The sequence below is a fragment of the Manacus candei genome, unplaced genomic scaffold, assembly GCF_025592945.1.
Source record: "Manacus candei isolate 608988 ecotype Guabito, Panama unplaced genomic scaffold, ASM2559294v1 h1tg000077l, whole genome shotgun sequence".
In the NCBI taxonomy this organism is placed as follows: domain Eukaryota; kingdom Metazoa; phylum Chordata; class Aves; order Passeriformes; family Pipridae; genus Manacus; species Manacus candei.
This window is the reverse complement of record NW_026138125.1, coordinates 7,489,436-7,514,608: the sequence shown is the minus strand read 5'-3', so window position 1 is coordinate 7,514,608 and position 25,173 is coordinate 7,489,436. Positions and strand designations below refer to the sequence as shown.

The window sequence follows — 25,173 nt, the reverse complement described above, 5'->3', positions numbered from 1 at the left end:
CATTTGCCTGAAAGTGGAGGCTCTTCATCATGTTAAACACCCATCATCTGGGGGGGAAAAGGGTTCTGGGACAGATCTGCAGGGCAAGCACATCCCAGTGAGAGAACTCTGGGATCAGGCACTCCCTGGCTGCTCTAAAGCCCCGGGAATGTCCCCACACCTGGAGGAGAAGGACTAAGACACCGAGCAGAGCCTTCAGGAACCAACACCCTCAGCTCTGCTGCGGCTTCGAGGAGGACACGCAGCCCTTGCAGCAGCCCCTGGGCAGCTCCCAGAGCTGTTCCCTGTGGGAGAGCCCTGGATCCCCTGGGAGGAGGGTTACCTGTGATGATGTCCTCGATGGCCCCGTCCTTGCCCTCGTACACGTGCCGGTTGTCCTTGACCTGCCGCCGCCGCAGCTCCGCGATCAGCTCCTGCTGCTGCCGCTTCGTCTTGTGGGAGGGGGACTGCAAACAAGGAGAGGGGTTGGAGGGACGGACCTCCTGCTCTCCTGCCTCTGCCCCAACCTCACACACCGACTGGGTGGCAACCAGCACACAGGAACTGCCCCTTTTCCCCCCATTTTCCAAGGCTGGAACACCCTCATGTGTCCACTAGTGACTCACATCCCAGGGAGAAGCCAGAGAAGGAGAACTTTTAACTCCTGGACACGTGGAAAAGACAACTTTCCACTTAGTTTTCCTTAATTTTTCAGACTTCCAAAGCAGTAGAAGCACAAACTTTTCCAGCTTATCCCAGCTCTTTCCACATAAGGAGAAAACTTCCAGAGACTATTTCCAGGCAACTACCGAATTCCTCCCCCCCAGAGTGGAGGTTTCTGAAGCACCAGGAACATGATCCCACCTGGGAGGTGGATCTGGGCCATACCTTTTGGTCCTGCTGCTCCATCAACGCTTCCTGCTCCATGAGTTTTTCCATTAAGGCCTGTTCCTGCTTTTTCCTCAGCTCATTCTCTTCTTCTGCTTGCTATTTATGGGAAAAAAACCAGAGGTTAGAGCTTCCAGGGGAGACTGGGATCCTAAACAGTGCCAGGGAGGAATGTTGGCAGGTGCTACTGAGGGGAGGGCAGGGGAGGGGAAGAGGAGGAGGAGGAGGAGGAGCAGAAGAAAAAGGGAAGGGGGAAAGGGGAAAAGGGGGAGGAAAAAGGAGGAGAAAGGAGGAGGAGAAGAAGAAAAGGAGGAAGAGGAGAAGGAAGAGGAGGAGAAGGAAGCTCCTGCTTACCTTGTAGGCCTTCACAAACCGGACAAACACTGGGAAAAAGACTGAGGGGGGAGTTGTCTTGGGATTCTCCCCAAAGTACTTCACAGCATCATCAAAGGCATCCTGCAACAGGTACAGATTTACTGCACTGCCCCAGGTCACCTCCCCAGCCCCACTGTGCATTCCAGGGATACAGAGCACATCCTGTGGGGAGAGCCCACACCCTCCTGCCAAACCCCGAGGAATGAGGGGTACCTGGGCTATTTTGGCGTCGTCCTGCAGCTTCTTGAGCTTGCCCTCGTTGTTCTGGATGAAGTCCTTGAGCATGGTGTTGTGGTCGTGCATGGTGTACTCGCGCTTCGTCAGCTCCAGGCCCCGCTGCAGCTCCTTCACGTCCAACAGCACGTTCTCCAGGGACACTGGGAACGGGACAGAGGCTGCAACCCACAGCCCAGGGGGCTCCCTGCCTGGAATAGCCACCCCTGGGGGGTGGAGGAGGCCGAGGGAGGGTCACAGTACCTGCTGCTGCCTTCTCCACGTAGTGCAGCTCGTTGTAGAAGAGGGACACGTGCTGGTACTTCTCCTTGACCACGTTGGAGATGTAGTGCAGCAGCGTCTGCTTCCGGTCTGTCGACTTGGTTTCCAGGAGCTGTGGGCAACAGGCCAGGAGATGGAGCAGCAGGTTCCAAGCAAAGAGACCCCCCGGTGCTTCTCCAGCTCCATCATGGTTTTCCATGCTGGGAAGCACCAGCTGAGTCCCTCAGCAGCCACTCAGCCTGGACATCACTGTCCTTGGGTCACCACAGCCCCATGGAACATTCCAGGATGGGGTCTGGAAAGCTGGAAAAGGACCTGGGGGTGCTGAACACGAGCCCAGGTGTGCCCAGGTGGGAAACATCACCTGGGCTGTGCCAGCCCTGGTGTGTCATAGCCCCAGTGCCCATCCCACCTTCAGTGCTAGGGCAGTTCTGGGACCTCAGACAAGACACGGAGGGGCTGGAGCGTGTGCAGGGAAGGGAACGGAGCTGGGAAGGGGCTGGAGCAGCAGGAGGGGCTGAGGGAGCTGGGGGGGCTCAACCTGGAGAAAAGGAGGCTCAGGGGGGACCTTCTGGCTCTGCAACCCCCTGACAGGAGGGGGGAGCCGGGGGGGGGGGGGGGTCGGGCTCTGCTCCCAGGGAACAAGGGACAGGACAAGGGGAAACGGTCTCCAGCTGTGCCAGGGCAGGGTCAGGTTGGATACTGGGGACAATTTCTTCCTGGAAAGGGTAGTCAGGTATTGGAAGGGGCTGCCCAAGGAGATGGTGGAGTCCCCATCCCTAGAGGGATTTAAAATCCATGTGGATGTGGTACTTGGGGACAGGGGTCAGTGGTGGCCTGGGCAGTGCTGGGTTGAGGGCTGGACTCAATGCTCTCATGGCTTTTCCAACCTAAATGACCCTACAACCCCAATTCCCACCTGGTCCCACCACACACCTCTTGCTTTACTTACCAGGTCTAAACTCTGCAGCTTGAACCCATAGACAGCCCCTCGTTTGCTGCTGTTCATGTAGTTCCCAAGAGCCAGGATTATCTGCCAGGAGGAAACAAGCAGGGCATGAATTTTCAAGACAAGTGTTCAGGGCTTTAGAAACCCCTGGAAGCAGAGCTGGTGTCAGACCTACCTCCAGTATTTTCTTAAGCTTTTGGGATGACTTTATGGAGACAGAGGCAGCGATTATGGCGTGGAGTTGCTGCAGACAAACACAGGAAGGGCTTGGTTAATTCAAGTCCCACCAGGAATTACATGAGCATCTAATAACATCCTGAAAAAATCCTCTTATTTTTCATCCACACCAGGGGCCTGAGCATGGATGTCCCCCTATTCTGGAGCCAGGCTGGGAGAGCTGGGGGGGTTCACCTGGAGGAGAGAAGGACCCAAGGAGAGCTGAGAGCCCTTTGCAGGGCCTGAAGGGGCTCCAGGAGAGCTGAAGAGGGACTGGGGACAAGGGATGGAGGAACAGGACACAGGGAATGGCTTCCCACTGCCAGAGGGCAGGGAGAGATGGGATACTGGGAAGGAATTGCTGGCTGGGAGGGTGGGGAGGCCCTGGCACAGGTTGCCCAGAGAAGCTGTGGCTGCCCCTGGATCCCTGGAAGTGTCCAAGGCCAGGTTGGACGGGGCTTGGAGCAACCTGGGCTGGTGGAAGGTGTCTCTGCCCATGGCAGGGAGTGGGATGAGATGATCCTCAATGTCCATTCCAAACCAAACCATTTTGTGATTCTGTGGATGTTCCCCTGTCCTGACACACCAGGATTTCAAACCATTCATTTGCCCACCAGATTTACCCCCTCAGGCATGGTGGGGTCAAAGAGGATTCACATTTCAATCCCTACAACTGTGACAGGTGCTTTGGGCTGGGTGGGACACAATTCTAGGAGCCCACGGACCAGGACCCACAGTAACCTAATAGGGCCCTAAGGCCTGTGGGGCCTTTGGGTCCTACGGGACACGTGAGGCCTAATGGCACTATGGGGCCTATGGGGCCTGTGAGGCCTCTGGGATCTATGGGGCCTGTGGGGCCCATGAGGCCTACAGGGGTTTATGGGGTCCATGAGTTCTAATGGGCCCATGAGGGCTATGGGGTCTGTGGGACTCGTGAGGCCTATGGATCCTATGAGGCCTGTGAGACCTACAAGGCTTATGGGGCCTATGAGGCAGTCCCTAACAGTCCAGGCTACAACTGCCATACAAACAGCTCCTGGGATATACAGTCACTAACAGATGAAAATAAAGCCAGAAAACCACTTTTCCATTTGTGTGTGTGTTTCTTGGGGGGGGGGGGGGGAGGGCTGGCACTGACCAGGCTCCCCAGGGCAGTGGGCCTGGCCCCAAGGCTGCCAGAGTTCCAGGAGGCTTCAGGGACAGGGTGGGATTGTTGAGGTGCCTGTGCAGGGCCAGCACCTGGCTCGGTGACCCCCAGCTCAGGATATTCCCGGATTCCACGGCTCACCGGGGTCAGCATCTGGATGCTCTCGGCGAAGTTGCCGATGAAGGCCATGATGGTCATTTTCTGCATGAGCCTCTCGATCTTGCTGAACTGCATCATGAACCGGTCCTCGTCCGACAGGTTCTCGATGGGCTTCCGCTCCCGCTCGTACAGACGCAGCACCTTCACCTCGTTCTCCGTGGGCAGGAACCGCATCAGGCACTCCACGAAATCCACCGGCAGCGTCTTCAGGTCAAACCTGCGGCACAACGCCAGGAGAAGAGTTCAAGGACAGCCTGGATGGGGCTTGGAGCAAGCTAGGATAGGGGAAGGTGTCCCTGCCCATGGCAGAGGGTGGTGCTGGATGGGCTTTAAGGTCCCTTCCAACCCAAACCAGGCTGAGATTCAGCCCTACATGAGTCTGAGTCAGCAGAGAAGAAGCTGTGAAGTTCTTCCTGCCCTGCACCTGAAGCTTCCTGCACATGGAGATGGGAACAGGTTACTGAGCTGATGGGAATGGTGCTGCTGGACACTCTGCTTCCCATTCCAAAGATATGTGGCCATCCCTACATCCCTCCATGGCCACAGCTCTTTTTTGTAAGAGAAAACAGGTGGGGAGGAGCAAATATTTTTATTTAATTGGAGCAGAGCCCTGTAAAAGTCCAACAACTGAACCTGCCTTGATGTGGGGCAGGTTTGGGTCACCCTCCAGCCCAAAGGTAATGCTTTTGATCCACATTTTTAGGATATTCCTTACTGGAGGAATGGGAGATGTTTGTCATGGCCATGAGGAGCACAGAGAGCGTGTGGATGGATTTGGGATCAGCCCCAAGGAGCAGCTGCACCTGCACTCAGTCCCCAGGAACAGGGAAGGGTCTGGATTGGGGTGGGATGGGGCACAGACAAGTCCCATGGACACCCACATTTGGCAATGCCTGAGGCCACCACACAAACCTAATTCCATGCAAAATCTCTTCCAGCACCTGGACTAAACTCATCCTTTACAGAGCAAACCAAAAGAGTTCCCTCTTCCTGATTCTCTGCCTTTTGGGTGCTCACTGGAACAGAAATTATTGTGGAACCAGAGGGAGAGCTGCAATGGCAAACTACAGGATATAGGATATGGATCCACTATCCTGTGCACAGACAGGAATTAGCTGCTTTAACAACAGAAGTGTTAATTTGTTAAGCCTCAGCAGTGATTCAGAGACACAGAACTGCCAGGTTTTCATTTGAGTTCAAGGCAATCTGATTTCTGGGAATTCAGAACCATTCCCTCCTTACCCCTGGATATTTTCCAGAGACATCAACTGCCAATTCCAACCCTTTCCACCGACTAAACCCCCCAGTAAATCTCAGGGTTTCTTGGCTGGCCAGTGTTTCACTTACACGTGGATGGCCTTGCAGATCTCGTCCGCCGTCTTCCCGGCTTTCCGGAGAGTTATGGCCAGATTCTTGGCCCTGTTGGCATCCAGCAACGTGACCTTGTTGGAGCCTTTCTGGGTGATCTTCTGCTTGCTGGAGGTCAGATCAATGGCTGGGCCCTGGGCCTTTGTCTTGAAGATTTCTTCAAATTCATCCACGTTTAGATCCTAAAAAGGAAAGGAAATGATTTATCCCTCTCGCAGGGAGCACTGAACCCAGTCCCTAATCCTGGGCCAGAGCTGCAGGGAAAGGGGCTGAGACTGGAGCAGAGTATCATGGAATGGGTTGGGATGGAAAGGATCTTAAAGCTCATCCATTCCCACCCCCTGCCATGGGCAGGGACACTTTCCCCTAGCCCAGGTCGCTCCAAACCCCATCCAACCTGGACTCAAAATTCAGAATATTTCCATCAGGGATGGAAGGAACACTTGCTCCTGAGCTGGTTATCAGGAATCTGGCCAGAGTCCAGAAATCCAGCCCCAACAGCTCTTCAGATATTCTAAAGCTCAGGAAAATATTCACATTAGCACTCGTGCTTTATCCAGCCCACAGGGAGCATCCGGGACCTGGATGAGCTCTTTGCCAAGGTCACTGCCATGGTCTATCCCTGGGGAGACCTTCTCACTGTCCAATTCCCTGGCAGGAGGGGGGAGCTGGAGGGGGGGTCGGGCTCTGCTCCCAGGGAACAAGGGACAGGAGGAGAGGGAACGGCCTCAGGCTGTGCCAGGGGAGGCTCAGGTGGGACATCAGCTCCCTGGAAAGGGTGGTCAGGCCTTGGAAGGGGCTGCCCAAGGAGGTTTGGAGTCCCCAGCCCTGGAGGGATCTAAAATCCATGTGGATGTGGCACCTGGGGACAGGGGTCAGGGGTGGCCTGGGCCGTGCTGGGGGATGGTTGGACTCAGAGATCTAAGAGGGCTTTTCCCACCCATTCCATGACTCCCTGGTGGCCAGAGAGGCCCAGGAGCAGCGGGGGTACCTCGAGGATCCTCTCGTCGTCGATCTCGTTGAAGACGGTGCCGTTGATCTGGTTGGGCTTCAGGGCCACCCAGTTGAACACGGGCATGCGGAACTTGGTCTTGATGGGCTTCTTGATCTTCACAGCTGCACACAGGGCAGAGGAAACCACAGATTCCTGAGGGACTGGCCGCAGAACACCCCACATTCCCAGAGGGCAGCTCTCCAGCTGGCATTTCAGCACTGGAGAACTGGCCAGAGCTGAATTATCCCACTGGAATCCTGAAAAGGTGTCACTAACTTGAGAGGCCAACGGTGGCACCCAGCCCTGAGCTGCTTCAGGCCCAGCCTCACCCTCAGAGGCTGTGAAAACTTCCCTAAAGAAATCTGGGATTAGTTTATTGCCACAAGCTGCCTGGATTGATTTAAAAGCCCAGGATTTATATTTAAACACCCCAGAACATGGAGAGAGCGGCTGAATTGAAGCCTGTCCTGCTGTTGGCAGAGCAGTGTCACACACGCTGGGAGCTGTGTCCCAAAACAGGTGACAAGAAGGGAAAAAAAGCCCCTTTCCCAAGGTTTTTGGGGAAACTGCATTGGGCAGAGCTGCTCCTCAGCAGGTTTGTGTTTCAGAGCCAAAGGGGTTGGGCTGCAGCACCTGGGATTTAACAGGGGTGAAGAAACCGGGTTTTAATTCCTGTGCTGTGCAAATGCAGCAAATTAAAGTAATTTAGGAACTTTACAGTCAATTAGGAACTTCAACAGAGGAGCTATGAAAATGAAGCCTGAAAATTAAACTTGATTACTCTCATTAATCTGTGAACAGAGGAGAAAAAGCAACATGGGAGCAATGAACCCAATCCCTTCCTATTCCTGTTCCTATTCCTATTCCAATTCCAACAGGTCTGGAAGGTGAATAATGAATAAATTCTGTAATTCAGTTCTCATTTCTTTGTACCTTGATGTAAACATGAAGTTATTCCTTGCTACAAAATCAAGGTGCTCAATAAAGTGCTCAATCAACCTTTTGCTCCTGAGTTATTTAAAAGATAAATTGTTTCTTTGCAAACACTAAACACAAACCCTGGTCCTTCCTCTCCAGTGCTGGGAACAAAGAGCCACGAGTGGATAACAGGGAACATCCACAATATTCCACTGTGCATTTTGAGAATTAGATGTCTGCAACTGCAAGGCAGGAACCCACGTGCTCATCTCCACCACACAGTTTTACTCTCTGCTTAATTAATGAGGTTACTTAAAATAATTCCTAAAATAAATTAAAAAAGCTTTGAACACCCATGAAAAAAACCATTTTCCGCTTGTGCATAAATTAGAATCTCATTAACTGCTCCTGGGTTATTCCAGGACAGGGAAGAAGCTGAAGCCTTGTGGGCCAGGTCCTGATGGAGCTCAAAATCTCTCCAGATTTCCCTTCCTCCTCCATTCCAGAGCTCTGGTGCCCAAATCCCCAGGGGTGGCACATCCCCAGGGCCTCCCCCTGCCGACCCCCTCGAGTCCCTGGACACACACGGACACAGCACAGAGGGAAAAGCAGGAATAACAAATACTTAGCAGGGAGCAACCTACAGAAGAGCTTGATGGGCCCATCTTAGCAGGAGGCAGAGAGAACAGAGAAAACAGTGTTAGTGATGGTCAGAAAGGCAACATTTGTTATTCCCCGGACTCCCCTCACACCCAGAAGGTTCCTGCCCTAAAAACCCTCCTTCCTGAGGAGCCACTGCATCAGGAAAAGGCACTTGCACTCCCATTCCCAATCCTAACCCATTGAAGAACAGGATTTCCAGCTCCCCTGGCTCTGGGCATCTCACCCAGATGTGAGTGAGGAGCTGGGCCAGGAGGGCTTGGCCACTGCTCCCATCCCAAATGAACACCCAGGGATGTTGGGATAAGGCACCTCCTGTGCCCCCTGCAGCCCCCCACGGCCACATCCAGCACCCCTTTCCCAAATCCCTCCAGAGGGATCAGCCCTCAGCAGGGCTGTGCCTTCTGTGCTTTATTTTTGTCTAATTCCCCCTGGGACCCTCTAGTTCCAGGATGCTTTGGGCCTTCAGAGGAAACTTTAAAGGTTGGAATACTTAATCAGATTTTTCTTCTTCATAAGAAGTTCTTAATTAGAGCTCCTCAGTCTCTTTTTTTTGGACTCATGATGTGCTCTTGAGGCTTCTGGTGACAGTCAGCATTTACTCACTGCCTGAGACACTTGGCACGTGCCAGAGAGTGACTAAAAACACCATTAAAGAAGGGCTGCAAATTGTTCTGCCTTCCAAAAAATTCCCCAAAGTTTGCCCCTTTTTTTTGCACAGACATTTCTTCTCAGAAGAAATCCAACCCATGCAGCTTCACATTTCTTTCAAACCCACTTTTTGTCTGCTCAAAAGCCAAAACTGATCATGTTTAAAAGGCACTTTTGGCATGGGCTTTGTTTCACTGGAGAATCCAACTCTTCCAGACCAAACCAAAGCTGTCAGGCTGATAAATCACAGAATCACAGGATGGTTTGGGTTGGAAGGGACATTAAGGATTATCTCATCCCACCCCCTGCCATGGGCAGGGACACCTTCCACCAGCCCAGGTTGCTCCAAGCCCCGTCCAACCTGGCCTTGGACACTTCCAGGGATCCAGGGGCAGCCACAGCTTCTCTGGGCAACCTTGGAGAACCTTAAATGCTCTTTTCTTCCATAAACTCCTTGGTGTTACATCAGTTATGGGATTTACTCAGGTGACTGAGCACTGAATTCCCCAAGGCTGTGCCCTGACCCCCCCTTTGCCCCCACGCCCGAGCTTTACCTGCAAGGCCTGAGTTGAAGACCACGGTGGGAGAGGCCGTCCCGGGCAGGGGGGGAGCTGAGGGAGGGGGTGGTGGGGGCAGTGGGGCTGCTGGAGCCGTGTCCAGAGCCGGCCCTGGCAGAGGAGGAGGAGGAGGAGGCGGTGGGGGCGGCGGGGGGGGGCGGTGGAGGAGGCGGCATCGGCACCGACACGGGGCCATTGGGCACTGCGGGGGCAAGGGAGAACCAGGGGTTACCATGGACATGGACTGGGAGACCACGGGCACAGGGAGAGTCACAACATCCCCTTATCCCCCCCACATCCCTGTCCAACATCCCCTCATCCCCCCCACATCCCTGTCCAACATCCCCTCATCCCCCCCACATCCCTGTCCAACATCCCCTCATCCCCCCACACATCCCTGTCCAACATCCCCTCATCCCCCCACACATCCCTGTCCAACATCCCCTTATCCCCCCCACATCCCTGTCCAACATCCCCTCATCCCCCCACACATCCCTGTCCAACATCCCCTTATCCCCCCCACATCCCTGTCCAACATCCCCTCATCCCCCCACACATCCCTGTCCAACATCCCCTCATCCCCCCACACATCCCTGTCCAACAGTCCCTTATCCCCCCTTCCATCCCCCCTCCAACATCCCCCGATCCCCCCCTCTCCACCCTCCACTGGTTGGACCCTTCACTGAAGTCCTTTGGTGCATCAGCACAGGAGGAACCCCCTACTGAAGAAGGTTCCATCTCTTCCATCCTCTGAAGGGCTCAGAACTGGATCCCACAGCCCCTGGATGCCCCACAGCTCCTCACCTGCCTCAGGAGTCCCTGCCATGGCAGGTAGGGGTGGTGGAGGTGGTGGCAATGGCACTGAGGATGCAGCTCCAGGTGTGCCAGGTGTCCCTGACACCTCTGACCCTGTTGGCACCATCCCAGAGGCCAGAGCCACGGGAAGGATGGAGATGTCCCCATCCCCTTTCTTCTGGATCTTGATGGTTCCCTGCTTCTCCAGCTCGTGGATCTTCTTCTCCAGCGTGGACTGGCGCTGGATGGCTTCTTCCTTCTCCTTCACCATCTTCCTCAAGGTGTGAACTTGGGTATTGGCATCTTTGTAGATCTCCTGCAATGACACAGAAACACGGAATTTGCACTCAGAATTCCAACTGCAGGATCAGAACAGCCTGACCCTGAATGTCACTGACACTGAGCTCTGACCAAACCACGTCTCCACCTGGTGTGTTCCCAAAGAGCCACCAAGGCTGTGCCAAGTCCTGGCAGAAACCTCCCCTGTGGACACCAACACCTGGGGGTGCAGAACTTCTCAGCACCTCCTTCTCATGCTGCCTCTCCTTCCTTGTGCTGCTCTTTGGCCCCTCAGGACAAGAAGGACATGGAGGGGCTGGAGCGTGTCCAGGGAAGGGAAGGGAGCTGGGAAGGGGTTGGAGCAGCAGGAGGGGCTGAGGGAGCTGGGGGGGCTCAGCCTGGAGAAAAGGAGGCTCAGGGGGGACCTTCTGGCTCTGCAACCCCCTGACAGGAGGGGGGAGCCGGGGGGGGTCGGGCTCTGCTCCCAGGGAACAAGGGACAGGAGGAGAGGGAACGGCCTCCAGCTGTGTCAGGTTGGACATCAGCAGGAATTTCTCCCTGGAAAGGGTGGTCAGGCCTTGGAAGGGGCTGCCCAGGGCAGGGGTGGAATCCCCACTCCTGCAGGGATTTCAGAGCCCTGGGGATGTGGCACTTGGGGACAGGGGTCAGGGGTGGCCTGGGCAGTGCTGAGGGATGGTTGGACTCAATCTTGGAGGGCTTTTCCAACCTAAATGATTCTGCAATTCCATGCCCTGGGAGCAGACAAAGGGAAGCAGCAGCACAGCTCCTGCTCTAGAGAGGAGGCTGTACCTGCACATACCCAGGGCAGACCCCCAGAGGGAACCCCAGAACCCCCAACCCTTGGGACCTCCAAAACCCCAAATGGAAACGCTCCAGCCCTGAGCAATAAGATGCCTTTGTCTCATTCCCTCATGTGCTGCCACACTCGCAGTTCCAGGTCCTTTGGAGTGCACACACAAGGAATTCTACCTCAAATCTGTCCCAGGTTCAAATTTGGCAGCCAAGAGAAGTCACTGCCTCAGACCCATCACCTCCCCCAGCCCAGGAGCTCCCTGGATCCAGGCAGAGCCTCCCCCACCCCACTCACCCGGATCACATCCAGTTCTTTGTTCCTTTGCATAAGTTGCTTTTCCAGTTCCACAATCTTGGCCATGGCCTCGTTCTCCGTATCCTGGAGTTTTTCAGATAACTGTCAATCCAAAGAGGAATAGATTAATTAAGTGGAAAACTGTAGTTTTATCCATCGAAACATCAGGACACTTGTTGGAGCAGTGGGACATGGTTATTACGGATATTCAACCAAATCCTGAGGCCTTCCTTTGGAAATAAAAAGGGTTCCTGCCTGAGATGAGGGACATCACGTGCCCCACTGAAGGTTCCTGTGATGTCACCCCTCAGCTGTGACCAGCAGATGCCTGGCTGGACCATCACTACGGGCCTGTCCAGACAAGAAAGTCTATTCTGCAATAAAGCTCTTAAATGTAATTCCTTTATTCCTCCCTGGGAGGGTGGGGAGGCCCTGGCACAGGTTGCCCAGAGAAGCTGGGGCTGCCCCTGGATCCCTGGAAGTGTCCAAGGCCAGGTTGGAGCAACCTGGAATAGTGGGAGGTGTCCCTGCCCATGGCAGGGCGTGGAACTGGATGACCTTTAAGGTCCCTTCCCACCCAAACCATTCCATGATTCTGTGACACCTCAGAGGGGCAAAGTGTTTAAAACCATATTTATTCTAAGTAATACAGGAGTGGCGAGAGAACGGAGATCATTTGATGGCTTTTTTAAAGTCTGGAAAACCACTTTTTTATTATTTTCAAAAAGCCAAGCCACATGTCCTGGACTGGAGGAACTGAATCCAAGGTTTGGGAGAGCAAAGTGTGAGCAGACACTGAACTGAGCAAACCCTGAGGGTCCCCACAACCCTATTTTTCAGCCCCTTCCCTCCTGAGCCCAGCAATGTGTCCAAGGTCCAGCCAGGAGGGTTTTCTGCTCTATTTACGTCCTGCCCTGCTGAGGAACTGGGAATTTTGATGTAAATCAGCATTCTCAGCTCCTGAGACAACTCCTGTGCCAAGTGACTCCATCTGGAACACCCAACATCTGAACATCCCCCAATCCAGAGGCACAGCAGTCCCAGGGTTTTTCCAACCTCACTCCAGAGGCTGTGGCCCTGCACTGCCTGTGCTCCCACCTCCCAGAACGTCCCTCTGAGCTGAGACCAAGGTGCCCAGGTGTGGTACTAACGTGAGAAATGTTCTCTTCCAGTTCCTCCACCCTCTCCAGGGCCGCGTTCTTGGTTTCGGCGTCTTCCAGCAAAGCTCCCACGTCGAACACGTTGTCCAGGTAGGCCTGGATCTGCACCTGGAGCTTGTCACTCTCCGTGTGCTTCAGCTTCTGCAAAGCCAAGGGGACAAAGGTGGCACTGGGAATTGGGAGGGCAGGGGGACCTCGGGTCACCTCCCCCACCCAGGAAAACACGTGGGATTTGAATGTTATCTGGGGTCATAAGTGATAAACAGTCATTTTTGGAAGACCAAACATCCAGAGCTTTCAAATGAAGCCAAGCAGCGCCTCATCTTCTGTTCTAGAGGATATTATGGCTTTCCTGCCCATGGCAGGGGGTTGGAACTGGATGATCCTTAAGGTCTTCCAACCTAAACAATTCTGGCATTCCATGATTTCCTCCGTGGTTTCTTGGCAAGGCTCTGTCTGGTCCCCCAAGGACTGCAGGGCTTGTGCCACCCCCAGAGCCCAAACACACGTGTGGTGGGTGCTGCCATGTCCAAAAACACCTTGCAGACCCCAAAATCCCTCCCTCTTGAGTAGAAATCAGCAGGGACAAGTCAATACAAGCACTGCTTTCCTGGGTGTGTTCCCAAAAGCAGGGACAGGGAGAAAAATGATGCCCAGGGAAGTGTGGCTGCCCCTGGATCCCTGGAATTGTCCAAGGCCAGGTTGGATGGGGCTTGGAGCAACCTGGGCTAGTGGGAGGTGTCCCTGCCCAGGGTAGGGGTGGAATGGGATGGGCTTTAAGGTCCCTCCCAACCCAAACCAGCCTGTGATTCCATGGAAAACAGATAAAGGGAAACAAAAGCAGCTTCCTTCTGAAACCCAGCATTTCCCACAGGACACCAGAGCCCGTCTGGCTGCCAGGGAAAACCCAAAGGAGAGATTTTTCCACCCCTGGAGACGGAAGGAGCCCTGGCAGCACCTGAGCCAGGGCCAACCTGAGGCCAGCAGCCCTGAGGGACGTGGCAGGGCGAGGGTGACTGTGGTTCATCCTCCCTTTGTTATAAGCAGAGCTCCACATTTAGCTCCAGGCTGTAATTCCAGTTGGCTGCAGCCCAATTCCCTCCCGCCGGGAGGCTCCAGTCACAGCCCCCCCGGGACAGCCAGGACACAGCCTTGGGAGCAGGGACTGTGGGACAACAGCCCTGGGGTGAGGGGTTTGGGGGGTTCAGGGCTGGGGCTGTGTTGGAGGGGGCAGATCCGGGTGGGACTCACATCCAAGTACTCGTCCAGGCCCAGCTTGGTGAACTCGTACTGCAGGTGCACTCGGAAGTTCATGTCCTCCACGGAGTGCACCACGATGTTGATGAACTGCATGCAGGCCACCTGCAAGGACAACACAGAGTGACCCCCAGCTGTCCCCACAGCCCCACACCGGGGTCGGAACAGGTTTTCCAGGACCAGGATCAGAGCGGGATCTCCAGGGCCGGACACGGCCACGACCACGTTTCCTTGTGGTTACTCCGAGGGGAAAACCATGAGCTGCTGTTCTGAAAGGGTTTATTTCCAAGGCAGTGCTTGGATTTTGTCTGCTGGGATGAAGGGAAACGCGAGTTCCAGGAATTGAGTCATGTCTCCAGGCCCACCTTCCCGGCGTGCCGGTGAGCGGGAAGGCTGCCCCTGCCAGCTCCCAGGGCCAGAGCAGACATCACACGAGCTCTAAAGAAAACAATGTTGTTCCTCAAACTGCCTGGAAAAGTGAGATTAATGTGGGGCCTGGAACCCCCAGCTCAGGAAACGGGACTCGCACAAAAGGCGCTTTGTTGGGTGCCCAAAGCACGTTCCCAAAGCTGTGGGTTGAGGATCAGATCACTGGAATTGGCATCCACACATGTCCCAGCACAGCCAAAGGAAGGCAAAGGCTCTTCCTTTCCAAGAAAACCTGTGGAGCGGAAGGAATTGGGGTAGAAACCCCAAAAAGTTTGTCCTTCCCCTGAATGTAAGGCCAGGCCTCGTCCTGCTCTGCACAGGCACCCCCAGCCCTCTCCCAGCTCCCTGGGGATCATCCATCACCCTCTAAGCTGCCCCAAGACAGGGTTTGCCTCATCCTTGCTGGGTTTCTCAAGGACATAACCTCATCCTGTGAGCAATGCTGCAACAGGGATCATTCCAGTTTCCCAACAGTCACTGGGATACCTCCCAGATCTCCAGAAGGAACCTGAGGCAGCAAAAATCAAAACAACCTGAAAAGCCTCCAGGAGACCCCACAGCTCTGGGGCATTTGGTGGGAAGAAAGAACTGAAGGAGGTGAGGACTGGATGACCAGTTTGGTACTGGAACTTGGCCAGTTCCCTGTGATCTGGCCCACAGGATAAACTCAAGGGGGCAGATCTGCCCTGTGATCCCAGGGCTGGTTGGGGTGTCCTGAGCTGCTCCTTCCAGCTGCAGCTCCCAGAAATCACTGGGATGCCATGAAACCTTCCCACCCAAACCGTCCCAGCTTTGGAGGAACTGGGACCACAAGGACACTTCAAAGGTCACTCAACAGCTCCACTGGATTCCCTGCTAGGCCCTGACCAGCTTTGACCACTCTGTGTTCCAAAATCACTTCAATAGGGTTGTGAGACTGGTAAGAGGGACAACACCAAGGAACAGAGGAAGAAGGATGGTCTAAAAACTCATCCAGGAGCTCCTGGAATGGACTATTCACAGCCCTTGGTGTGTCCCCACCTCCTACAGGAACAACCCCATCCATGCTCCTGGAAACCTCAATCCAGGTTCCAATCCATGCTCCTGGAAACCCAAACCCAGGTTCCAATCCATGCTCCTGGAAACCCAAATCCAGGTTCCAATCCATGCTCCTGGAAACCCAAGCTGAGGTTTCAAGCCTTTTCAGGACCCTTTCCAGCTGCTGTGGTGGACCCTGGTTCCTCCCAGTGCTGCTCCCAGCCTTCTCCAGCTGATCCCTGCTGTCCTGTGCCTCCCCCAGAGCCAAACTCCCCTATCCAAGGGTGCTTTTGTGATCCTTGCTGTGGCTCTCGCAACATCAGGGCCAAATTCTCATTTCTTTTCCCAAATCCTTACATACACAACTAAGGAATTTCTCCTCCAGCTCCAGGCTGGTCCTACACTCCAGATCGTGGCTGGTGGAGCAGCCCAAAGATGCAGATTTTGTTTATATTTGGGCAAGTCCTAAAAAAAACATATTCATCCTTTTTCAAGAAAATCTCAATGCAATTTTCAGCCTATGAGAAGAGGAGGGAATTTTCTTCCAGGCTGCCCACATGGATGCTGAATATTCCCAGCTCTCCAGGCTTGTATGGACACTCACATGCAGATTCCCTGTTACATCCTTACAATACATCATTTAACATCTTAAATGAAGGTGATGATGATGGAACAAGAGGAAATGGTCTCAAGTTGCTCCAGGGGAGGTTTAGGTTGGATTTAAGGGAAATTTTCTCCATGGAAAGGGCTGTCCAGCCCTGGCACAGCTGCCCAGGGCAGTGGTGAGTTCCCATTCCCAGAGGGATTTAAAAATCCCTGTGGATGTGGCACTTGGGGACATGGGTCAGTAGTGGCCTTGGCAGTCCTGCTAAATGGTCTGAGAGGGTTTTTCCAACCCAGATGGTTCTGGGATTCTCTAACAGATGATTTCTTTCTCTAAAAAGTGGACAAACCCCACAGTTCCAGCGAGGTGGCTCAGGTTGCTTCCCTCCCACTCCCCAAATTCCATCATCCCTCCCAGTGAGCATGGAAAAAAATGACTGAGAGTTGGGATTTGAGGACTGAAAAATCTTTCTGTTATATTACAGACTAAATACTCCATGTTTTCTGTGCCTACCAACCTGTCCTTGCAGGGACACTGATGCAGGAATAAGGAACAAACCCAATGCAATGCGTCAGAGTTACTGAGAGCAGCTGTTAATTGGAGTTAAAATGCAGGGATCACTGTAATTTTCTCTTTTTCTTTTTAAATCCAAGAAATCTGCCATCCTGGCTCACTCACACCACCTCCTTTTTATCCTGCTGTCCCCCTGGAAGCCACGGACACAGAGCATTCAAAGCCTGGAGGAAACACCCCAGCGGGTGCTCTGACACCTAATTCTTGGCAGAAAAAGATCTTTAACACAAAGCTCGGCACTGAAATGGTTTAAAGCATCACAGATGGTTCACAGAGGCCTCAGAAAACCAGCTGGGGTGGGAATTCCTCCTGCTCTGCTCCCACTTCAGGCCGGGCCCACACGGGATCCAAGCCCTGAGCAGGAGCAGCGCAAGGGAGATTTTCCCTGATTAAATATACAAGACTTTAATTTCTCCCATTTCTCACACAAGCACAAGTTAAAAAACCAGATATAGAGGTATTTTTGGTAGCAGACACATCCTCCCTGCCACAGCCTCCCACGTGATGCCAACGTGCTGGTGCCTGTGCCAGCCAGAGCTTCCCCTCTCCCTGTTCCCTCTTTGTGCTCCAGGGGAAGTGGGTTTGGTGAAAAAGTCATGCAGATGCACACTGAGGAACCAAAAGTGGTGCAAGCCACTGCTATATTTATCAGCAGATAAGGACAGGCAGCAGCTGGAGAGAGTCTCTCCCACACTTCCCTGTCTGGGGCTCCCAGGATTTTGGCACAGGGACAGAACTGGATGTTGCAGAAGCTGCTGTGAAAGAGCACAAAGGGCCACTTCCCTCTTACCTTCACTGTGGCACAAGGCACTTCGGGAGGAAAAGTGAATGGGCAGCTAAAAATGAAAGGCATTTGGAACATAAATAATTGGGCTGTGGTGTTTTAGGCCCAGGATCAGGAGGCAGACACAGCTCAGGCACAGGAAACTCCGGAATGAGAGCTGCTGAGGGTCAATCCCACTCACCATGAAGTCTATGTTGTTGTCCTCGTTTCTGAAGTGCTCCATGAGCTTCTCGAAGCGTTGCTTCTCCCCACACACCTACAAAAAAAAAAAAGCACCACACCTTTGGTCAAGCACAGCTTGGGCAAAAAAACCCCAAACATTAAAAATGCAGATTTTTCTGCTCGTTCAAAACCCCTTTGTCCAGGTTGAAAATATTCTTCGTCAAAAAAATCCAGCTGAGCAATTCTCTGTCAACACCTGCAGTGCGAGTCTGAGGAGTCAGGTACAATTATTATATAGATACCATCATAAAATAGCTCTTTGTGGGTCTTTTCCCCTCACAAATTTCATCATTCTGAGTGTAAGAGTTGCACCAGGCCACGCCACAGGGAAGGCTCAGCCTCTCTCCTGGCTCTTCACTGTAATATCATGTAATTAGGAAGAAAAGCAAATTACAGGGAAGACAAAGGGAAAATTATCCCTGGCTAAACAAGGAGTGAAAATACATCAGTGTAACAATCAGGGTTGCAGAGCTGTAGCACGGGCTGCTGGCAGGAAACAAAAGCAATCTGGGGGAGAAAGAAGATCTAAGATAAAGCAGCTCTCAGGATATTGCTGAAATCTTAATATTCCCAGTAGCTCCTCTGGCTCAGTCCTGCTTCCCTCAGCACACAAATGATCTGCAGTAATCCCCAAAAAGCCACAAAAGAGTAAATAAGTTTGGGAAAGACACTTCCCATCCCTGTAAGTGTTCGAGGAGCCCCCTGGCTTAATGGGTGTCCTGCCCATGGCAGGAGGTTTAAGCTTCCCTGTTTTCAGAGGGACAGAAGCAGCTCTGAAAGAAGCTGTTTTCACCTTAAAGGTCCTGGAAAAACAGATTCCAGTCATGTGGAGGACTGAAAGAAAGTTCCCTTCTGCTGAGGAACAAAACCCTTGGTGAGCCCTTGGCTTGCTGAAGTTGTATTTCAGTGTCTGCAGCTGAACCTTGAAGCCTCACCAGGTAAAATAAACCCTCAAACAACAAAGCATGAACCTCATGAGAAACAAATTACACTTGTTGCTCAAGCAAATTATCCTGATTTTAAACCCAAAGGACTCATCTCTCTCTGCAGGCCACAGCATGAAAGTGAAGCATTAAACACTTTTCCATGGGCTGCTCCACTAAACCCCCAAAAAAACACACATTAAGGTCTAAAATAGAGCAAACCAGACCCACTCTGGGATGGAGGAATACTCTGATGAAGCACAAATGACCTGTCTGATGGGATCCCAGGAAAAGGCTGGGGGAGTTTGGAGATCACCACCCTCCTGGTTGTGAATCTCCAGTCTAATCCCAGGCCTTTCTTCAGGAGCAATCCTTGGAAAGCCTCCCTGCAGCATCAGGAATGGCCTTGCTGGGAGATCAAAGCCCAAACCCCCCACACACCTCATTGATGGTCAGAGCAGCTCCAAGCAAAACCCAGGGCAAGGGATGTGGCCAAGTTTCAGGAAGCCCCTGGCAGTGCAGGGATCAAAGGCAGCAGCTGCTCCATGGGATCACTGGATTTGGGAGGCGTGGGCTGGGCTGGATCCAACCCCTGCTCCAAGCAAACCCCAGGAACCCTCTCCTTCATCACTCTTTAACTGCTCTGTGTTATATCCCACACAGTTTTTCCCTGCTGGAGCAACCTGGGCTAGTGGAAGGTGTCCCTGGCCATGGCAGGGGGTGGAATGGGGTGGGATTAAAGGTCCCTTCCAACCCAAACCAGTCTGGGATTCCACGGTTTCTCTTGTACCCACGTCACAAAAAACGGAGCCGATTTAACCAAAACCCTGGACTGTGGAACCAAACAGAACAATGGTGCATCTGATCCCTCACCAGTAAAGCCAGAAGGACTGATTTCTGGGAAATCTAATGCAAACCATTCCACAGGGATGAGAAAAGCTGACACAAACAACTCGGAGCCATTTAGGGCTGACTAATTAAACAGGGAGCAACCCAGAGTGCCCTGGCAGAGCAGATCCCAGGCTGGAGCAGCCTCTGCCTGGCTGGGATACAGCAGCTGAGGAAGAGGAAAAGCAACAACCACCTGTGGCTTTCAGTGGCTGCTCCCAGATAGTTGAGATGAGTCAGGGCTGGGCCGTGTGTGTTTGAGGAGGCAGCAGAACTGACTTTCACGAAATGATATAATTTATCCTGGAAGATTAAAGAGAGTGAAACCGGAGCTGGAGCCTCCGGCCTGAAGACTGGCCCAAAGCCAAGGAGAATGCTGAAATCAAATCCCACCACATAAAACCATATGTTGCCATTTCTATTGGAATAAATTCCCGAGGCCTGTCATTTGGAAGCACGGTTGGGCCGAGGAGAGGCAGAGCTTTCCTTTATTGGCTTTATTCTGTGTAAGAAGCAAGATTAAACGAGTTACCACAGCTATAAAAACCCTCTGTCTCTGCTTAGGCTGTGAAAAAGCCCACTTTAGGTCCCATTAAGCCCACGTCATTCTGGAAGAACAATGTGGCTTTATGGAAAACCACCCACGGAGGGTCCTTTCTCCGGGTGCTAACGAAGGAAATCCAGCCCGGATCCGTTACAAAGCCACGACACAAGCCCGTAAGGAAGCAAAAGGATCTGTTATGAAAAATTTCGTGAGGATTGCACCCATATCCACCTGGCAGTGGTCACACAGTTCCCATCCAGACCACCCAAGAGCAAAGCTCAACTACGATGATCCTCGCGCTGTTCCCGCTCTCGGGGCCGGATCACTGGAAGATGCTCCAGAATCACGGAATGGTTTGAGGGGGAAAGGACCTTAAAGCCCATCTCATTCCAATGGGCAGGGACACCTTCCACTATCCTAATCTGCTCCAAGCCCCATCCAACCTGGCCTTGGACACTTCCAGGGATCCAGGGGAGTCCACAACCCCTCTGGGCACCTCGAACAGCAACCTGGGCAAGGAGCAGCAGACAAGGGGATTTGGGAAAACTGAAGATGTTCTCATGTGCAGTGTCAGGCAGAAGGTGAAACCCCGGGCTGGTAGAAGCACATCCATCACCCTCCCACCTCAGACACTCATCTCACACCACCACCTCAGTTTGCTGGAGAATGGAGCTTGTAACTAAATGTCACCACAAGCAGAGCCAGCGTGTTCCACATGGAGAGGGCAGTGAATCCAGGCAGGATTTCTGAGACACAGCTGTCAGACTGTGAACTCCTCCACATCTGGAGGACTGTCCTGGTACAAGGAGGAATGGCCTTAAGGTGAAGGAGGGCAGGGTTAGATGGGATGTTGGGAAGGAATTCCTGGCTGGGAGGGTGGGGAGGCCCTGGCCCAGGTTACCCAGAGAAGCTGTGGCTGCCCCTGGATCCCTGGAAGTGTCCAAGGGCAGGCTGGATGGGGCTTGGAGCAACCTGGGAGAGTGGAAGGTGTCCCTGCCCATGGCAGGAGGTGGGATGGGATGAGTTTTAAGGTCCTTTCCAATCAGGAAACACCTGCAGTTCCCTCGAGGTGAACTCAGCACCCCAAGGCAGGAAAATCACCCTCTGATGGAGCAAATTTAAAACACCTGAACTATAGGAGAGGCTTTGCAATACAAGACAAGTTCTGTCAGTGCCAATGTTAAAATGAACCCCCCAAAGGCTGTTTTGAGCTTCTCCTCCTCCTCCAGTAACTCCTGGAGTCCTCCAAGAGAAAGAGGCAGAGCAAACACAGAGCGTGTGGACGAGCCCAGCCCATACAGGGTGTGCTGTCACACACAGCCTGATGGATCTGCAGCCCAAAAATCCCTGGGAGCCTTTGTGCCCCCTTCTCCTGTCTGTGCCCCTTTGTCCAGCAGCACAATGCTGGCTTTCTGTCCCCCACAAGAGCCCAGTGTGAGCAGCAGCTCCCACCGCCGGCCCACGACCCTCCACAGGGACACTTTGTTTGCCTTCCCCGTGCTGACATTCCTGCACTTTGCAGGAGAACAAAAAAATCTGTTTTCCCATTAAGTTTCTGGTCAAGCAAACAGTTATTTAATACTTACTAGGTTAAAATACCTTTTTTACTTCTCCACAGCAGGGTTAAGTCACTCTCAAAAGCCAACAAACAACAACTGCATTTACATTTTCCAGCACGGGTTATTCTGCTGGTCCACAAGGATAACTCAGAAGTGCTGTTTGCAGTGCTGCCATTCATTATTCCAGCAGGGAGATCTGACTCTGGATTAAGCCCTGTGGAAAGCAAGGCCTGGACAATCTTGGCTCCCCTTCAGTGTCATGAAAGCTGATGGAGGGGCATGATGGGGTTTGTGTGCAGGGCCCCCACCTTCCAGCTCCCTGCCCAACTCCCAAGCATCCAAACACCTCTGAGGGCTCAGAATTCATGGCCATAACCAGGTGATGTGTGAGAGGACTGAGATTCTCCTCACCTGTCAGGTATTCAAGAGCAGCAAATGTCCAGAGAAGTTGGGGCTGCCCCATCCCTGGAAGTATCCAGGTTGCTCCAAGCCCCGTCCAACCTGGCCTTGGACACTTCCAGGGATCCAGGGGCAGCCACAGCCTCTCTGGGCAACCTGTGCCAGGGCCTCCCCACCCTCCCAGGGAAGAAATTCTTCCAGATATCAAAGCTAAATTTCCCCTCTTCCAGTTTGACCCCATTCCCTGTGTCCTGCCGCTGCAGTTCCTGATGACCATCCCTCTCTGTGTTCCTTGGGGGCCCTTCAGATACCAGAAGGGGCTCTGAGGTCTCCATTTTCAACTGAAAAATCTCCCTTGACAAGAACCAAACCCTGCCCTCGTTTCCATCTGAGCAAAGCTCAAAGCTTGATGAACCATCTGATGTTCACCCCCATGGAAACGAGAGCAGAACTTGGTGCTAAACATCCTGTTTTCCCTCCTGACTTTATTAGATTTCATTAGGCAGGAGTTCAGCTTCCTTTTGAAGTTGTTTCATGGCAAAGAGATGGAGTGGCAGAGATCTAATTCAATAAGTCAAATCTGCCCTAAATAGGCATGAAAGAACCGTGGCAGCCCTGAACTGCAGAGCTACAGCAGCCACACAAAGATTATGGAGCTCACAGCAATTTGAATTGGATGTGCAGGGCTGGAAAGACAAGCTGGGTACTTGACTTGTCAGCAACTCGAGGGGTTTATAAAATAAAAGTGAAAACTTGAAACCATTCCTGAAAACTTGCCCAGGAGGAAGGTGGAAAACAACAGCACAGAGCAAGAAATAAGCAGCATAATTGGGTAAAAAGGGCAGCTAAATGCAGAACTGGGGAATGAAAGAGCAGTTAAATGCAGAATTGAGGAAGAGAAGAGCATCCAAATGCAGAATTGAGGAAGAAAAGAGCATCTAAATGTAGAATTGAGAAAGAGAAGAGCATCCAAATGCAGAACTGAGGAAGGTAAATCCCCTCCCTGACCTCACTTAACCTGCAACAGCCGACAGTTCCACCAGCACTTGCTCAGACCCCAAAGGAATGGAATAAATAACTAATTCCACACAAACTGAATGGGTTCCACGGGAATATTTGTCTCAGTAGGAGATGACAGAGCACCTGGAAGGACATGAAGGAGCAAAACCTTGACTGAGGATGCCAGGAAGGTAAGAAAGCACCTGGGGTTTCCACACCCTTCCCTGGGAGGTGTCCAATGAGCCTCACAGACCATCCCAACCAGTGGGATTTGGCTGCAGCCACTATTTATCCCCAATCCCTCCCTGCTGAGCCCTATTCCTTCCCTAACAGAGCAGGAAAACCCAGGAGAATTTAACCCTGGACTAACAACGTTGTGATCTGCACATTTGCAGAGTTTTTTCCCCCACTGAAAGCCCCTCTCTCAAATTGTTCTTCACAACAATCCCACTGCATTTGCCTCCTGATCCCTTGGGTTCCCAAAGGTGCAAACAAAGACATGACACGACACAGATCAACCAAGGGAAGACCCAAACCATAATTCCCAGTTTCTGCCTGCACTGAAGGTCCCCAGACCTTTCCCCAATTCCCATTTTCTGAGTGCCCCTCCCACTGGTGTCACCCCAAGCCAGGCTCTCTCCGTGGTCACACACTTCCAACCCAACTTCCACTTCCCAGCAGTGCTGTTCCCATTCCCTCTGTCCTCAGGACAACCTTCCCACACCCAGAGGGACAGGCCTGGACTTGCAGAGCTGAGCTTTCCACAACAGGCCCACGCTGGAGGTGGCTCAAACCTTTTGCTCTGGATGATGTTGAGCACCTCCAAAATTCCCTCATTTATCTACAACATGCAAATCCTTCCGAGGTCAGAAATTATTCCTCAAACACAAAACACCAAAAAATTACCAACTTGGCTCCTGGATCATCTGCATTAACCCACTTACAGCTTCAAGGAAACACACCCTGTGTCCAGTTGGGACTCACCAAATCCAACAATTCTGGAGCTGGAAAGTCTAATTTATTCCTTTTTAATTTGATATTAACCCCACACATATAGCCAATATCCAAAGGAAACTAAGACAGCAGCATTCTAGGACTTGCTTCCCCCTCCCAGTGCTTCCAAACCCTCACACAATATTCCCAAATCCTTTAAATCACTGTGTGCAAACTGGAAAATACACCTATAAATGACACCTGAGCCAACTGGAATTCCTGGATGAATTCCAGCAGTCACTGTGACTGACAGAGACTTGATTCTGTAATTTCTACACAGACAAAATTCCCACTGAGGGTAAATCCAGGAACTTTGTGTTTCAAGGGCCTGTGGAAATGGCTTTGGAAATGGGAGATCTAACCCAGCATTCCTGGTTGTTCCAGAGACAGAGCAACTGGAGTCAAGCTTTCAAAATGTCCTAAAACCATGGGACATCATTTGACTGAGCAAAGGGAGCTCAAATTCCCAGCCTGGATTCGCCCTGTTGGAGTTACAGCTCTTCCCCACAGACACAAAAACAATGGAATGGTCACCACGGAGCTGCTTTGCACCTCCAAGGAAAGCCTGTAGTTCATGGAAAACCCTGACTCCAGGGAATTTAGCTGGATGAGAAAGCTCCAGGCAATAATCAGAGAGGGAATAACACCCAAATTAAATGAGTTGGGCCAAGGTACCTCCTTGAAGTTATCAAAGGCCGACAGGATGATCTCGTGTCCCCCTCGGACGAGGCAAACGGCTGCCAAGAGTTCCAAGACGAGGGCCTTTGTCCTGTGGAGAGAGGAAAAGGTGGCACTCAGTGACCAGCACCTGCTTCCAAACCTGTGGGAGAATGTGGGAGATGGAGCTTCACCCCCTGTGGTTTTAATCCCCTTGAATCAATAAACCTGCCGAGCGTCCCTGATCCAGGGAATTCGGCCTCTCCCGGGATCATGCACTTCTCCCCCTGTTTAATGCTGCTCAAAACATGCAGGAATTGAAACCACAACTCAGAAACTCAAGCAAAAAGGCAGTTGCAGAACTCTGGGAAAGGCAGATCACTGACAGCTCCTACTCCTGGAGAACTCCCCTGCACACACCCAGGGGGGGCAGATTCCCACACCCCAACTGGCCTCCTCTGATCCCACTTTTTAAGGGGAGTGCACATAATTCCAATCTGCATTTTTCCTGGTACAAATCTGAATTATTCTCTATGTTATTCAGAGCCACACACACAGAGTTCACTGCAGGAACACAGGATGCCTCAGCACGTCCTTCTCCCTAGAAATCAGAAATCAATCTGCCAC

At 52.5% G+C, this 25,173-nt stretch overlaps 1 protein-coding gene across 1 annotated transcript in view; it reads right to left on the bottom strand.

The window, feature by feature from the left end:
• FMNL2 (formin like 2) overlaps positions 1 to 25,173 on the bottom strand; it is a 123,531-nt gene that overhangs the window by 5,731 nt on the left and 92,627 nt on the right. The window contains 18 exon segments of the mRNA XM_051810154.1: positions 323 to 446; positions 868 to 966; positions 1,222 to 1,323; positions 1,456 to 1,619; positions 1,720 to 1,849; positions 2,690 to 2,770; positions 2,862 to 2,930; positions 4,191 to 4,425; positions 5,556 to 5,758; positions 6,568 to 6,692; positions 9,354 to 9,514; positions 9,516 to 9,558; positions 10,161 to 10,467; positions 11,539 to 11,640; positions 12,690 to 12,839; positions 13,950 to 14,060; positions 17,544 to 17,618; positions 24,565 to 24,658. Of these exon segments, the coding sequence (XP_051666114.1) occupies positions 323 to 446; positions 868 to 966; positions 1,222 to 1,323; positions 1,456 to 1,619; positions 1,720 to 1,849; positions 2,690 to 2,770; positions 2,862 to 2,930; positions 4,191 to 4,425; positions 5,556 to 5,758; positions 6,568 to 6,692; positions 9,354 to 9,514; positions 9,516 to 9,558; positions 10,161 to 10,467; positions 11,539 to 11,640; positions 12,690 to 12,839; positions 13,950 to 14,060; positions 17,544 to 17,618; positions 24,565 to 24,658 (2,375 nt within the window).